This window comes from Equus asinus, chromosome 10, assembly GCF_041296235.1.
Source record: "Equus asinus isolate D_3611 breed Donkey chromosome 10, EquAss-T2T_v2, whole genome shotgun sequence".
NCBI lineage: Eukaryota > Metazoa > Chordata > Mammalia > Perissodactyla > Equidae > Equus > Equus asinus.
Window position 1 is genome coordinate 24,018,032 of NC_091799.1, and position 14,360 is coordinate 24,032,391.

Genomic DNA, 14,360 nt, shown 5'->3' on the forward strand with positions numbered 1-14,360 from the left:
ATGTGAAATGTTGAAATGATTTACTTCTGCGTTGTCAGGGTCATGGGGGGGATCCAGAGCAGGCTGTGGTGTGGATCCCCTAGGGGAGGAAGCTTGATGTCCCCCTAACCCCTTGGTGGTCCCCTCAGTAGTTCTGGAAGGACACAAAGTCGGTCACTCCCCGGCATCAGATCTAGAAGTGGGAGCTGGCGGGATGCTGGCTTGGGGACTTCACTGAAAGTTCTGCTTTATTTTGCTCCCCCTGGCAGGACCTCACAGGGCTTTGGCCAGCCTGGCTGTGGCCTGAGGTTTTCTCTGCAGGATTCAAAGTGACAGTGCAGGGGCAGGAGGGCGAGTCCTGGGGCCTGGGGCTGGCAGTGCAGGTGGTTGCAGAGACCTCTCAGGGCAGTGCGGCCCCCTCATTTACCTTACCTTATTCCTCTTGGAAAAAGCCTTGCACAGTGATTTCTGGGCCAGGCCGCAAGGAAAAACTGGCTGGATCCAGGCTTCAGATTTCCTGAAGGGGATTCAAGAAAAGGCCCGATGAGATGTACCTCCGAGAACAGGTTGTTCCGATTGTGACGGCTGGAGAGACAGTCCTGTATTTAGTCTGAGACTTGTCTCTTGGTCTCCTCATCTGTGTTTACTCTGACCCTCATAATGAAAAACATAATCGGAAACAGCCTTCCATGCACTTTTTTTTTTCAGGAATTGTTCCATGTTTCTTTCAAGGGGGAGCATTTCCCTGTAATGACCCATTTAGAGAGGTTTTAAGATAACACAGCACTCTGCCTCCTCAACCCCAGCACCCTCCCCATGCCAAGAGCTGGGCCTGGGAGGCAGAGGGTCTGCTTTTCAAACTCGACCCCCCTTCTTCTGAGCCCAGTGACTTCAGCCTTTGCTGAAGCTCAGTTTCCTCAGCTGAAAAGCCACTGCTCTGCCCCTAATGAGGGATGACGGAGATGGGGTGAGTGAGAAAGGCCCACACCATGCACACCAGAGGGGTTGAGCCAATGCTCGCCAGCTGGTCCAAGGAGAAGCTAGCCCCTCAGGGAGTCCACCCCGTGATTGGCCAGTTTTGGGTCAGTCTCTGTGTGATAATCGTGAGAGGCAAAATGAGAAGATGTGCCCAAGAGACCTGGGTGATTAGTCCATGGATAAGCCTTCATGTTTACTGAGAACAGAGTGCCTGAAAGGGTGGGCACTGGCGGCTGACTCCCTGGACCTGAATCCCACCTCCACCACTTTATGTCGTGTGACATTGGGCAAGTTACTTAACCTTTCTGTGCCTCCGTTTTCCTATCTGTAAAAGGGGGATAATACTAGAATGACTTCGCAGGGTCGTTGTGAGAGTTAACTGAGAGACTGCTGTGTTTAGCCCCGGGCCTGACCTGGTTCAGTTGGGGAACATTCAGGTGTTGCAGGGCCTGAAGCTTACTAAATTTTCAGGACCGTCTTTAAGAAAAAGAATGCAAAGTTGCCTATACAGTATTAGGTGTGGAAGTGAATATTTAGAATATGAGAAGAGATGGCACAAGAGATAACAAAAACTGATGAATTCTCCCAGTAGGAGATCCAGAAAACAACATGATAATAAAAGGATGTGAAATAAGAAATTGATTAGTATTACTTAGCTGTTTACTGCACCTGCCACATTTTGGCTGCCTTCTCTTGGACTGCCTCTTTATCTGACAGTGATTTTGTAGTAACATTTTCAATGGAGACAAAAGAAAGAAAAATCAGTTTTACCCCTAGCTGGTTAATCAGCGGTTACTTTTTATTACTGAGAGTTTAGAAAGGGTTCTTTCGGCTTCACGACTTGTTATTGGCGATGCCACATCTGTAAATCTTTTGGCAGTTTCTTGCTCAGGTGGCTCTGGCCATAGGGCTGGAGAACTCAGCTCTTTGGTCCTGAATGGGGTGGGGGATGTGGGCACGAGGTGGCTGCGAGGGCTGGGTCATCATGACCCCTAAGCAGGGAGCAGAGCTGCGTCTAGTTCAGCTCCTTCTCCTGGGGATCAAACGGGAGACTCTTGGGTGCTTAACAAGGTCCACCTGGGGCAGGTTGTTACTGGGACCCAGGTGGGTGTGCAGGCAGCGGGGTCAGTCCCTCAGCCCCACCTGCAGCCCCAGGACAGGCACCAAGGCTGGAGTGATTCCCTCAGGGGCAACAGCACTCCTTGCCTCTGGGAAGCATTGGGGTCTTATCCAGCACCCCCCTCCCCACCCCCACCCCACCCCCACTCCCAATGGTGAGATCAGGCCCAGTCTTGCAAGGGGGCCTGACCCTAGACTGCACTAGCTTCTGTGTAAGTTGGCCTCTGGGCGCAGCTCAACTGGTATTGGTTGGTCGTCCTATCACTTGATCATCGCTTTCAGGAACCCACGCGGGCCATTGCAGCAATGTGGGCCCCCCATGGCCGAGTGCACTGCCCTCGTCAGCTGGGACTCCAGCTCCGTGGATGAGTTTTCATCCATGTCCCGGGTCCATCATTAAAGCCTGTCAGGGAAAGTTAAGCCTGAAGGACTTGTTTCACGGACGGGGAGACTGAGGCCAGAGAAACCCGTGCCCCCAGGTTAGAAAGCCGGCTGTGTATGGGAGCTGGGGCCGACCTGCATGTCTCCTACAGCCGTGAACCTCACCCTCCTTCCCTGCCCACCTTGAGCAGCAGGCAGTGGGGACCAGTGTGATGAGCAGCTGGGCCCTGAGCTGGGAGCAGTGGGGAGGGGAGCTGAGTATCACACGGTCACAGTGTGGGGGGTGGGCTCACCCTCCACTCTTCATGTGATGCTGCCCTGGAGGTCCAAGACTCTTCTCTCAGGTGAAGCCACAGCTCTGCCTTCAGAGCCTGAATTTCTGAGTCTCTCCCGGGAAAAAGCATCATCATCATGTGGCTGCCATGTGTGGAGCATTCACTGACCACTGGGCAATGAAGCACCCTGTCCTTTTGTCCTTTCAAGAACCCTATGAGGAGGGTGTTTGTAGTGCCATTTTGCATGTGTAAATAGAGGCTCAGAGAATGTGCCCCAGCCATACAGCTTAGACTGCTGTTTTAAGGGTCTTAGGGCTGGCCTAATTTCCACCTGGAATACTGGATCTAAACATTACGGTGGAGGACTAAAGATAAGAGCTTGGTCTCAGGTCATTAACACCCAGTTAGTTCCTGCGCCCTCCTCCGCCTTCTTACCTGCTTTTTTCCTTTGAAGCACCTGTGTATCCTTGACCCGCCTCAGTAGTCCAGAAGTGACCAAGGCTTGAGCCAGCAGGGCCAGCTCTGCGGGGAGGAAGGGACAGAGTCCAGGGCCTGGGGGAGGAATCACAGGCTAGCAGGAGGATTCTTTAGGCTGCTGGAAGGCTTGGTTTCCTCTGCCACTGCTTTCCCCCTGCCCGATTCCCGTTCTCCCGAGATAATGGCTTTTCCAGGGCTCCTGAGTGCTCTGTTATTCAGCTGAGACGTTCACCTTTTTTCCTGACATGAGATGGAGAAAACAAGGGCCACTAGAATTCCTTTCAGAGAGGAATTCTGTTTGGAAGGAACACCTTGTCTTAGCCCAGTTGGGGTGGAACTATGAGATTCTCTGAAGGATGTGTGTGTACTGTTCTGTGGGGGACAGGTAGGGGGGTAAGGAAGAATTAATTTCTGAGCCACATGGATGTCTGTCTGACACTCCAAGGAAACAGAAGCAGAAAAAGTGGAGAGGGAGGGTAGAGCAGGAAGGTGACCCTGCCTTGCAAAATGCCCCAGATTGTTAGCACAATCTGCACACGGTCCTGGAGGGGTGTGCAAGTGGTTTCACCTGGGAACTGTTACAGGGGCTGAGTTGTGGGAGTGGCCCAGGAGCATCCCCTGGGGTTGGTAGGATGGATTCAGAGAGAAACCACAAGCCCCATGATAAGAGGGCCTGAGAGATGGTGGGAGGGCTCCCATGGAACCAAGCCTGGCTACGTTCACCAGGTCCTCTGAGGAGTGGGCCCCAGGTTACCTGGAGTTACATTTTCCTGCATGAGACATGGTGTTAATATTCGGCAGGGCCTTATTCTGTGCTCTACCCGTTAAATGGGGAATTTAGAAGCAACTTCATACGTAGCCAGAGCAATCAGGCAAGAAAAAGAAATAAAAGGGATCCAAACTGGAAAAGAAGAAGTGAAAGTGTCACTATTTGCAGATGATGTGATGTTATATATAGAAAACCCCAGAGAATCCACTAAAACACTTTTAGAAATAATAAATGAATACAGTCAAGTTGCAGGATACAAAATCAACATGCAAAAATATGTTGGGTTTCTAAACACTAAAAATGAAGTAGCAGAAAGAGAAATTAAGAATACGATCCCGTTTACAATTGCAACAAAAAGGATAAAATACCTAGGAATAAACTTAACCAAAGAGGTGAAAGATCTGTACACTGAAAACTATAAAACATTGTTGAAAGAAATTGAAGAAGACACAAAGAAATGGAAAGATATTCCATGCTCTTGGATTGGAAGAATTAACATAGTTAAAATGTCCATACTTCCTAAAGCAATCTATAGGTTCAACACAATCCCTATCAAAGTTCCAACAACATTTTTCACAGAAACAGAACAAAGAATCCTAAAATTTATATGGAACAACAAAAGACCCTGAATAACCAAAGGAATCCTGAGAAAAAAGATCAAAGCTGGAGGTATCACACTCCCTGATTTCACAATATACTACAAAGCTATAGTAACCAAAACAGCATGGTACTGGCACAAAAACAGACATACAGATCAATGGGAGAGAATTGAGAGCCCAGAAATAAACCCACACATAAATGGACAACTAATTTTTGACAAGGGAGCCAAGAACATACAATGGAGAAAGGAGAGTCTCTTCAACAAAGGGCGTTGGGAAAACTGGACAGCCACATGCAAAAGAATGAAAGTAGACCATTATCTTAGACCATGCACAAAAATTAACTCAAAATGGATTAAAGACTTTAATGTAAGACCTGAAACCACGAAAATTCTAGAAGAAAACATAGGCAGTATGCCCTTTAACATTGGTCTTAGCAGCATATTTTTCAAATACCATGTCTGACCAGGCAAGAGAAACAATAGAAAAAATAAACAAATGGGACTACATCAAACTAAAAAGCTTCCGCACAGCAAAGGAAACCATCAACAAACGAAAAGACAACCTAACAACTGGGAGAAGATATTTGCAAACCATATATCAGATAAGGGGTTAATATCCAAAATATACAGAGAATTCATACATCTCAACAACGAAAAAACCAACAACCAATTTAAAAAATGGACAAAAGGTCTGAACAGAGATTTTTCCAAAAAAAGTATACAGATGGCCAACAGGCACATGAAAAGATGCTCAACATCATTAGCTATCAGGGAAATGCAAATCAAAACTACAATGAGACATCACCTCACTCCAATCAGAATGGTTGTAATTAACAAGACAGAAAACAACAAGAGTTGGAGAGGATATGGAGAGAAGGGAAGCCTCATACACTGCTGGTGGGAGTGCAAACTGGTGCATCCACTATGGAAAGCAGTATGGAGTATCCTCAGAAAATTCAGAATAGATCTACCATATGATCCAGCTATTCCACAGCTGGATATTTATCCAAAGAACTTGAAAACACAAATGCATAAAGATACATGCATCCCTATGTTCATTGCCGCATTGTTCACAATAGCCCAGACTTGGAAGCAACCTACGTGCCCATCAAGGGACGAATGGATAAAGAAAATGTGGTATATATACACAATGGAATACTACTCAACCATAAGAAATGATGAAATCTGGCCATTTGTGACAACATGGATGGACCTTGGGGGTACTATGCTAAGTGAAATAAGTCAGAGGGAGAAAGTCAAATACCATATGATCTCACTCATGAGCAGAAGATGAAAACAACGACAAACAAATACATAGCAACGGAGATTGGATTAGTGGTTACCAGAGGTGAGGGGGGACGGAGGAGGGTGAAAGGGTGATTAGGCACATGGGTGTGGTGATGGATGGTAATTGGTCTTTGGGTGGTGAACACGATGTAATCTACACAGAATTCGAAATATATTATGATGGACACCTGAAAGTTATATAATGTTATAATCCAATATTACTGTAATAAAAGAATAAAAAGAAGCAATTTCTTGCTTCATACATGGTGGGTAAGATAGTCAACCACCAATCTTCAGAATTATATAGTTTTGAAAATTCTGAGAGACAAACACATAAGAGAAGGACTTTTAGGCCACATTGGCGGCCAAGGCCTCATTTTTGTCCAGAGAGAAAAATTTAAATGTTTTCAAAGATCCATTGGCCACCTGCCAACCCATCCTTCCCTGGAGACCTGGATTCCAGATTCCAGGAAGCATGTACGCACCCATTTCTAGTGCTTTGCTAACAGATGCGATATTGGCTCATTTGGGCAGCTTCCAATTGTAAGTCTCCAACAAGAAAGACAACCGACACAGCAAAAAGTAAGCAGATTCAAGCAATCTCTGAAGTCAGAAAGAAATGGGCTTCAGGAGTTGCCTCTGATGCTAACTTCTGAAATTAAGAAATCATAAACATATTTGGAGAGGGGATTAGGAGGTGTGTCTGACTTTGGCTTTCCCTGATGTCAGCCTTAGTGTTCTCCACTATGAGAATTTGCCTGTTTCTCCCTTTAACATTTTTTATGCTGGGAAACAATTTGCATTTGATCCTCAGCCGGTGGGGTTGATAAAGCTTGGGACACACATCTGGCAGTGCTGTCACCTCCTCAGGACACACAGGGTATTGTAGCAGGGCTGGGCTTGATCAAAGTCTCATCCCACTTCGGAGAAGCTCTTAATCAGGCTGCAGCACAGAACACATGGGTAAACCTGTAGAGTCCCTAATTTGCATCTATTTGCACTTCATTGTATAACATGTTCTTATTCCAAACCCTCCTTTCTTTCCCACAAATAGGTTTTGAGCACTTGCTAAGTACCAGGCACTGTACTATCTCATTGGATACCAACATCCCATTTGATGGATACCAGTAATAAGAACTAGCATTTTTTGAGCGGTTACAAAGTGCCAGGCACAATGGTAAGTATTTTATGGGCTTTATCTCTTGCAATTATCACCATTTTTATGCCCATATTAAAGACAAGGAAACCAATTTAGTAGGATTTTTTTAAAAAAAGATTTTATTTTTCCTTTTTCTCCCCAAAGCCCCTTGGTACACAGTTCTATATTTTTTATTGTGGGTCCTTCTAGCTGTGGCATGTGGGATGCCACCTCAGCATGGCTTGATGAATGGTGCCATGTCCCCGCCCAGGATCAGAACCAGCAAAACCCTGGGCCGCTGAAGCGGAGTGGGTGAACTTAACCACTTGGCCACGGGCCAGCCCCTAATAAGATTTATTACAGCTCCACAGTCCCTTTTCTGAAACCCTAGGGGCCTGAAAGGTTGGAATTCAGAGTTTTTTGGATGCAGATTATACATCATATATTATGTAACACCGCCAGTGCAGCAGCACCACATAATAAAATACATCAATATTTATGCAAAGAAACGTTGAAACAGTCTCACTAAGTGGGATAAAGATTATACATAGCCTCATGTCATTTAGGGCTTTGATGTTAACTGAGTTACAAAAAGTCTTTCAGTTTTCAGAGCTTTTTGGAGTCTCAGATGAGGGCCTGAGGAAGTGCCACACGTTCGGAGTTACCCAGTTTTGTGTGTGTCAGAGTTGGGACTAAAATTCCCACCTCATTCCAAAGATCATGTGTTTTATCACCATCCACACTTCTCTGGGAGTAAAGACACCAGCGTGGAGAGGTGGCTGTGGTCTCCATACAGATCTATTTGCTCCCAAACCGGGACTTTTCTAGCACTCAATGCTAGTGCTATTGACATAGCACTATGGTGGCTTTTCCAGCAGTGGGGCCGAGCTGCATGCAGCCATCTGCATATTTTGACTTTGTCATGGGCCCCGGGCCACATGTGCCGGCTCAGGAGGTATTCACAGAGAAGCTTGAGACTGAGATTTACATGGGGTCCAGCAGGCCCATCTTCTTGAGGTCTCTGGAGTACCCCCGTCATAGTTGTATCCAAAAGCTGGAGGTTGAGTTATGAAACTGAGTTCAGCCGTGGCTTTTCCAGTTCCAAACAGAGCTCACTTTCTAGGTAAGGAGGAATAGAGTGTCAATGCTGATAATCCTCTCCTTTCTCTTCTTTAACTGGATTTAATAATAAAAAGCCAATGTAGCACATGAGATCCAAGACTAGACTCAATCTAAGAAGGTTCTTTGAAAAGAATTGGAAAATAATCTGTCCCCTGAAGGGACAAATTCCAGTGTCATTCTCATCTTATTTCATTCACTCACCAAACATTTATGGAGGGCTTCACCTGCTCTGTGTGGGGCACGAGTGGTCCAGGGTTGAATAGGACATCCCTCCTTCCTTCAGGAAGCTCAAATTAACCAGTAGACGAGAGCCATATGCAGATGTTCCCATGTGAGCCACCTCCCAAAGCGATGTGTATCGCAGTGTGAACAGAGTGATGGGGTACCCCAAGGAGAGAAGGGACGCTTCACTGGTGGTGAGGGTAGGGTGGGAAATGGCTTCACAAAGGCAATGGCATTTGATGAATGGCACAGCTGGCCATTCTCCCCTCTTGGCTTCCAGGTGTCCATGTTCTTGGTTTTCCTCCCACCTCCTGGACCTCTCCTTCCCCTCTCCTCCTCTAGCCTACCTCTGCATGTTTTCTTCAGCCGAGGGCCCTCTTCCCTTTTTTTTTTCCTTTCTCTACATTCTCTCCCTAAGCAATAGAATTCATCCCCTTCACATTAAATACTGTCCATGGTCCACAGACAATGCCTTCAATTGCATGCCCCGCCCACACCTCTCCAATGAACTTCAGACTTGAATGTCCCCTTGCCTGCTCATCATCTCCATTTAGGGGTTCACACACTCCTCGACCTTAACATGTCCAGCAGGGAATTCATGATTCTTATGCCCCAAACCTGCTCTCCCTCCACTCCATCTGCGGAAATGCTACAGCCTACCCACTTGAACAGAAACCTTGCTTCTTTCCCTCCCTCATCCCTGATGTCAAAATTACCAGCCAGGGGCCAGCCTGGTGGCGCAGTGGTTAAGTTTGCATGTTCAGCTTCAGCAGCCCAGGGTTTGCCGGTTCGGATCCCGGGTGCGGACATGGTACCACTTGGCAAGACATGCTGTGGTAGGTGTCTCACATATAAAATAGAGGAAGATGGCCATGGATGTTAGCTCAGGGCCAGTCTTCCTCAGCAAAAAGAGGAGGATGGCAGCAAAGGTTAGCTCAGGGCTAATCTTTCTCAAAAAAAAAAAAAATTACCAGCCAAATCTTCTCTCCAAAGTATATTTTGAATTAAGCTACCTTCTTAGCACAGGCCATCCCCTCTTTTTGGCCACTAGAATAGTCTGCTGCCTCACCTCCTCATGTCTGCCCTTGTCCCCTTTTCCACTCTCCGCACCTCAGCACCCAGGTGAGTCTCTGTGAATGAAGTTGGATCAGATGATTCTCCAGCTTCAGATGCCTCTGTGACTCCCCACCCCTCTTTCCACGCCTTTCCAGGCTGTCTGCCCCTGCCCACCCTCTGACTGCAGACCACCACCACCCCTCCCTTAATCCAGCCACACTGAGGTGAGAGAATTTCAGTATTTTTTTCTTGTTCAGATTTTTTTCCCCCAAACATAAGAAGCTTTCCCTCCTGTCAGCCTGTTACAATGCTGTTCCCGAAATATTCTTGTCTCTTGTCACAGTGCTTTTCATCCTTTTCCCTCCAGTCTTCATCCCTGGGGAAGCTTGAAAGTCACCTCCCCAGCAAGGCCTTCCCCGCCCACCCAAGTTACAGTGTTTCCCAACCTGTTATTCCCCACCCAGCATCCCTCCCCCTTCAACCACAATTTCATGCAGCAATCAAGAAATGTTCGTTCAGGACGTCAGCAACATGGCGGCATGAGCTTATCCGGGACTCTCTCCCCTCCAAATTGCAACCAAAAAGAGCAACTGCTTTCCAACCAAAACAAAATCCTAATAACAGAAATCGTCAGAGACCCACAGCAGCCAAAGTACGGAAGGTGGAGAGGCTGGAGCTGCCCTCGGAGGAGCTGGAACGGGGTAGGAGAGAACTGCACTCGCGCCCCTAGAGACTGGGATCGCGGCAGAGGGTGCGGGAAGGAGCGGGGGAGGGGCCGCGCATCCGGAGATGTCCAGGACTCCCACTGCCAGAGCAGCAGAAACCCTCTAATAGGGGAAAGCTTTCGCGTGGGGGAGCCCCAGCAAGCCAGGGCCCCAGAGCTGATCCAATCCAGGTTGGCGTGAGTGAAAGTGTCCCTCCTCCCTCCACCCACGCTGCGAGCCGCCATTGTGGCTGAAGGCGCAGAGCTCAGCACGTGTGGCTCTAGACCCCCATCTAGTGGCGACAGGCTGTAACTGCAGCCGAATAATAGCAGCATGTGCAAAACCCACTCCTCTACCATTAGCAGTTTATAAAAGCTCCAGTCCACAAGGAAAACAATAAAAATACAGAAGTAGGTCCGGAGGGCTTGGAAATGGGTAAACTAAGTGAAGAGGAGTTCAAAACAGCTATCATCAAAATATTCAATGAGGTAAAGGGAAATAGAGAAAAATAAGTCAATGAGTTCTGGAGTTACTTTACAAAAGAGATTGAAATTATAAACAAGAATCAATTAGAAATACTAGAGCTGAAAAATACAATGGATCAGATAACACAGAATACAGATTCCCTGAATGCCCGTACACACACCATAGAGGAGAAAATTAGCATAATTGAAGATAAACAGGCTGAATGGCTCCAGACAGAGGAAGAAAGAGAACTAAGAATTAAAAAAACTGAAGAAAATCTCAGAGAAATAGCTGAGTCAATGAGAAAATGCAACTTAAGAATCATCAGAATTCCTGAGGGCGTGGGAAAGGAAAATGGAGCAGAAAGTGTGCTCAAAGAAATAGTAGAAGAGAACTTCCCAAATCTAGGGATTGAGAGAGAAATGTGTGTGGAGGAAGCTTTCAGATCTCCTACGTTTGTCAATGTAAAAAGACCTACTGCAAGGCATACAGTGGTAAAAATGGCAAAAATGAGTGACAAAGAAAGGATACTGAGGGCAGCAAGGCAGAAGAAAATAACCTACAAAGGAACCCCCATCAGACTTTCAGCGGATTTCTGTACAGAAACCTTACAAGCTGGGAGAGATTGGAGTGACATATTCAAAACTTTAAAGGATAAAAATCTTCATCCAAGAATACTCTATCCAGCAAAAATATCCTTCAGATATGAGGGAGAAATTAAATTTTTTCCAGACAAACAAAAGCTAAGGGACTTTGTAGTCACAAGATCGCCACTCAAGAAATCCTCATACCTGAAAAAAGAGAAAAAGGGAGTAAGGGGTCACAAAACACAGAGTAGGGAGACAAATAGAATCTGAATAGGATAGCAAGTATTCAACTATAGCATTAGGATAAAGGGAAGGAAATCACCAAAGCAAAGACAATCTTATCACTCTAACCACAAACTCACAACACAAGTTGGAATAAGAGATGAAAATAATAATTTAGGAGGGGAGGAGGAAAGGGACTGAAACACTCTAGGCTAAGGAAGTAACAGACCACCAGAAAATGGACTATGTTATACACGAGATTCTGAATACAAACTTCAGGGTAGCCACTAAACTAAAAAACAGAACAGAGACACAAAACATAAATAAGGAAAAGTCTAAGAAACCCAGCATAAGAAATTGCAGAAGTCAATGGGTAGGCTAAAACACACAGGATGAGAAACAAAGGAAACACAGGAAAACCAGGAAACGAGCAACAGAATGACAGCATTAAGCCCTCAGGCATCAATACTCACCCTCAATGTAAATGGATTGAACTCTCCAATAAAAAGACACAGAGTGGCAAAATGGATTAAACAATAAGATCCAACAATTTGTTGCCTCCAGGAAACACTCCTCAGCTCCAAGGACAAACACAGGCTCAGAGTGAAGGGGTGGAAGACAATACTCCAAGCTAATGGCAAACAAAGAAAGCAGGTGTCGCAATGCTTATATCAGACAAAACAGACTTCAAGATAAGGCAGGTAAAGAGAGACATAGAGGGCCAATATATAATGATCAAAGGGACACTTCATCAAGAAGAAATAACGGTTATAAATATCTACGCATCCAACACAGCAGCACCAAAGTTCATAAAGCAACTATTAACAAACTTAAAAGAAGATATCAAAAATAACACAATAATAGTAGGGGACCTCAACACCCCACTCACATCAATGGACAGATCATCCAGACAGAAAATCAACAAAGAAACAATAGAGCTAAACGAAAAGCTAAAACAGTTGGACTTAATAGACATATATAGAACAGTCCATCCAAAAACAATCGAATACACATTCTTCTCAAGCACGCATGGAACATTCTCAAGGATAGACCATATGTTGGGAAACAAGGCAAGCCTCTACAAATTTAAAAAAATTGAAATAATAACAAGCATCTTCTCTGATCATAATGCTATAAAGCTAGAAATTAATAACAAGAAAAAAGCTGAGAAAGGCACAAGGATGTGGAGACTAAACAATATGCTATTGAACAAGCAATGGATCCTTGAAGAAATTAAAGAAGAAATCAAAAAATACCTGGAGACAAATGAAAATGATAACATGCCGTACCAACTCATATGGGATACAGCAAAAGCTGTATTAAGAGGAAAATTCAACGCAATTCAGGCACATCTTAACAAACAAGAAAAATCCCAAATCAGCAAAGAAGATATATGGATGGCCAATAGGCACATGAAAAGATGTTCATCATCGCTGATCATCAGGGAAATGCAAATCAAAACTACACTAAGATATCACCTTATACCCATTAGAATGACAAAAATAACTGAAACAAATAGTAACAAATGTTGGAGAGGTTGTGGAGAAAAAGGAACCCTCATACACTGCCGGTGGGAATGCAAACTGGTGCAGCCACTATGGAAAACAGTATGGAGATTCCTCAAAAAATTAAAAATAGAACTACCATACGATCCAGCTATCCCACTACTGGGTATCTACCCAAAGAGAATGAAGTCAGCAATTCCAAAAGTCCCATGCTCCCCAATGTTCATTGCAGCATTATTTACAATAGCCAAGACATGGAAGCAACCTAAGTGCCCATCAACTGATGATTGGATAAAAAACATGTGGTATATATATACAATGGAATACTACTCAGCCATAAAAAAGAACAAAATCATCCCGTTTGCAACAACATGGATGGACCTTGAGGGAATTATGTTAAGTGAAATAAGCCAGATAGAGAAGGACAATCTCTGTATGACTCCACTCATATGAGGAATTTAAACATGTGGACAAAGAGAACAGATTAGTGGCTACCAGGGGAAAGGGGGGGTGAGGGGTGGGCACAAAGGGTGAAGGGTTGCACCTGCAACACGACTGACAGACAACAGTGTACAACTGAAATTTCACAAGATTGTAACCTATCATTAATTCAATAAAAAATTTTTTAAAAAAAGAAAAGAAATATTCATTCACCTACTGTGTGCCAATTGTCTGTTTCCTTGTGGGTGGGGTGGGGAAAAGCTGGATGGGGCTGGGAAGTGGGTGAGCCTAGACTGTAAAGGACTGGGGTCATTTTCCAGTCTGAGGATGGGGCATGGAGTCAGTATATCGATGTCTGCAGAGCTGGGGAATGGATAGTTCACCTCTGTCACGTGCCAACAGCTGGGGCGATGTGAGTCGGAGGCAGCTGGGGTCCATGGGAACCATTTACAGTGACTCCCTCATGCTCCCACATCCATAGTGGACCTCATGATCAGTCAGGATACTTTCCTTCTGAGCCTCAAAGTGGCCTCAGCATCCTTTCCAACACAGGCTGCCCTGTGAATTCCTTGAAGTGACCTAATTTGCCAGTGCAGATGTCCGCAATTTAAGATAGAACACTGCTTAGCTCTAGTTAAATATTTATAAACGTGTCCTTTTAGAGAAAATATAGGTAGAATTATTTCTTACAAACCATTATCTTGCTCTGGATTTATTTAATCTATTCTCCCCCTCCTTCTTTTTTTCCCAGGAGAAAATAATGAACGTCAAAGGAAAAATGATTCTGTCAATGCTGGTTGTCTCAACTGTAATTGTTGTGTTTTGGGAATACATCAACAGGTAATTATGAAACATGATGAAATGATGCTGATGAAAGTATGGCTTTGACTCTAATCTCTTGGTATTCACCAAGTCACCAGGTTGAATTAAAATTAGGATTCGCTGAGACCATAAAGAAGGGATTCCTCCCTTGCTGCATCCCTGAGTCTTAGACTGTCTTTAAAATGGTTAGCTCTCCAAGTACCTCCTGGC

At 45.1% G+C, this 14,360-nt stretch overlaps 1 protein-coding gene and 1 long non-coding RNA gene across 4 annotated transcripts in view; one reads left to right on the plus strand and one right to left on the minus strand.

The window, feature by feature from the left end:
- GGTA1 (glycoprotein alpha-galactosyltransferase 1 (inactive)) overlaps positions 1-14,360 on the plus strand; it is a 73,164-nt gene that overhangs the window by 29,940 nt on the left and 28,864 nt on the right. For all 3 annotated transcript variants that reach the window (XM_044778872.2, XM_044778873.2, XM_044778880.2), the window contains exon 3: positions 14,080-14,168. In XM_044778872.2, coding sequence (XP_044634807.2) covers positions 14,080-14,168 — 89 coding nt within the window. The remainder of the gene's footprint in view (positions 1-14,079; positions 14,169-14,360) is intronic.
- The window catches only part of LOC139046344 (uncharacterized), a 143,916-nt gene continuing 129,564 nt past the window's right edge, over positions 9-14,360 (minus strand). The window contains exon 3 of the long non-coding RNA XR_011506249.1: positions 9-3,284. This is a non-coding gene — a long non-coding RNA (uncharacterized lncRNA). The remainder of the gene's footprint in view (positions 3,285-14,360) is intronic.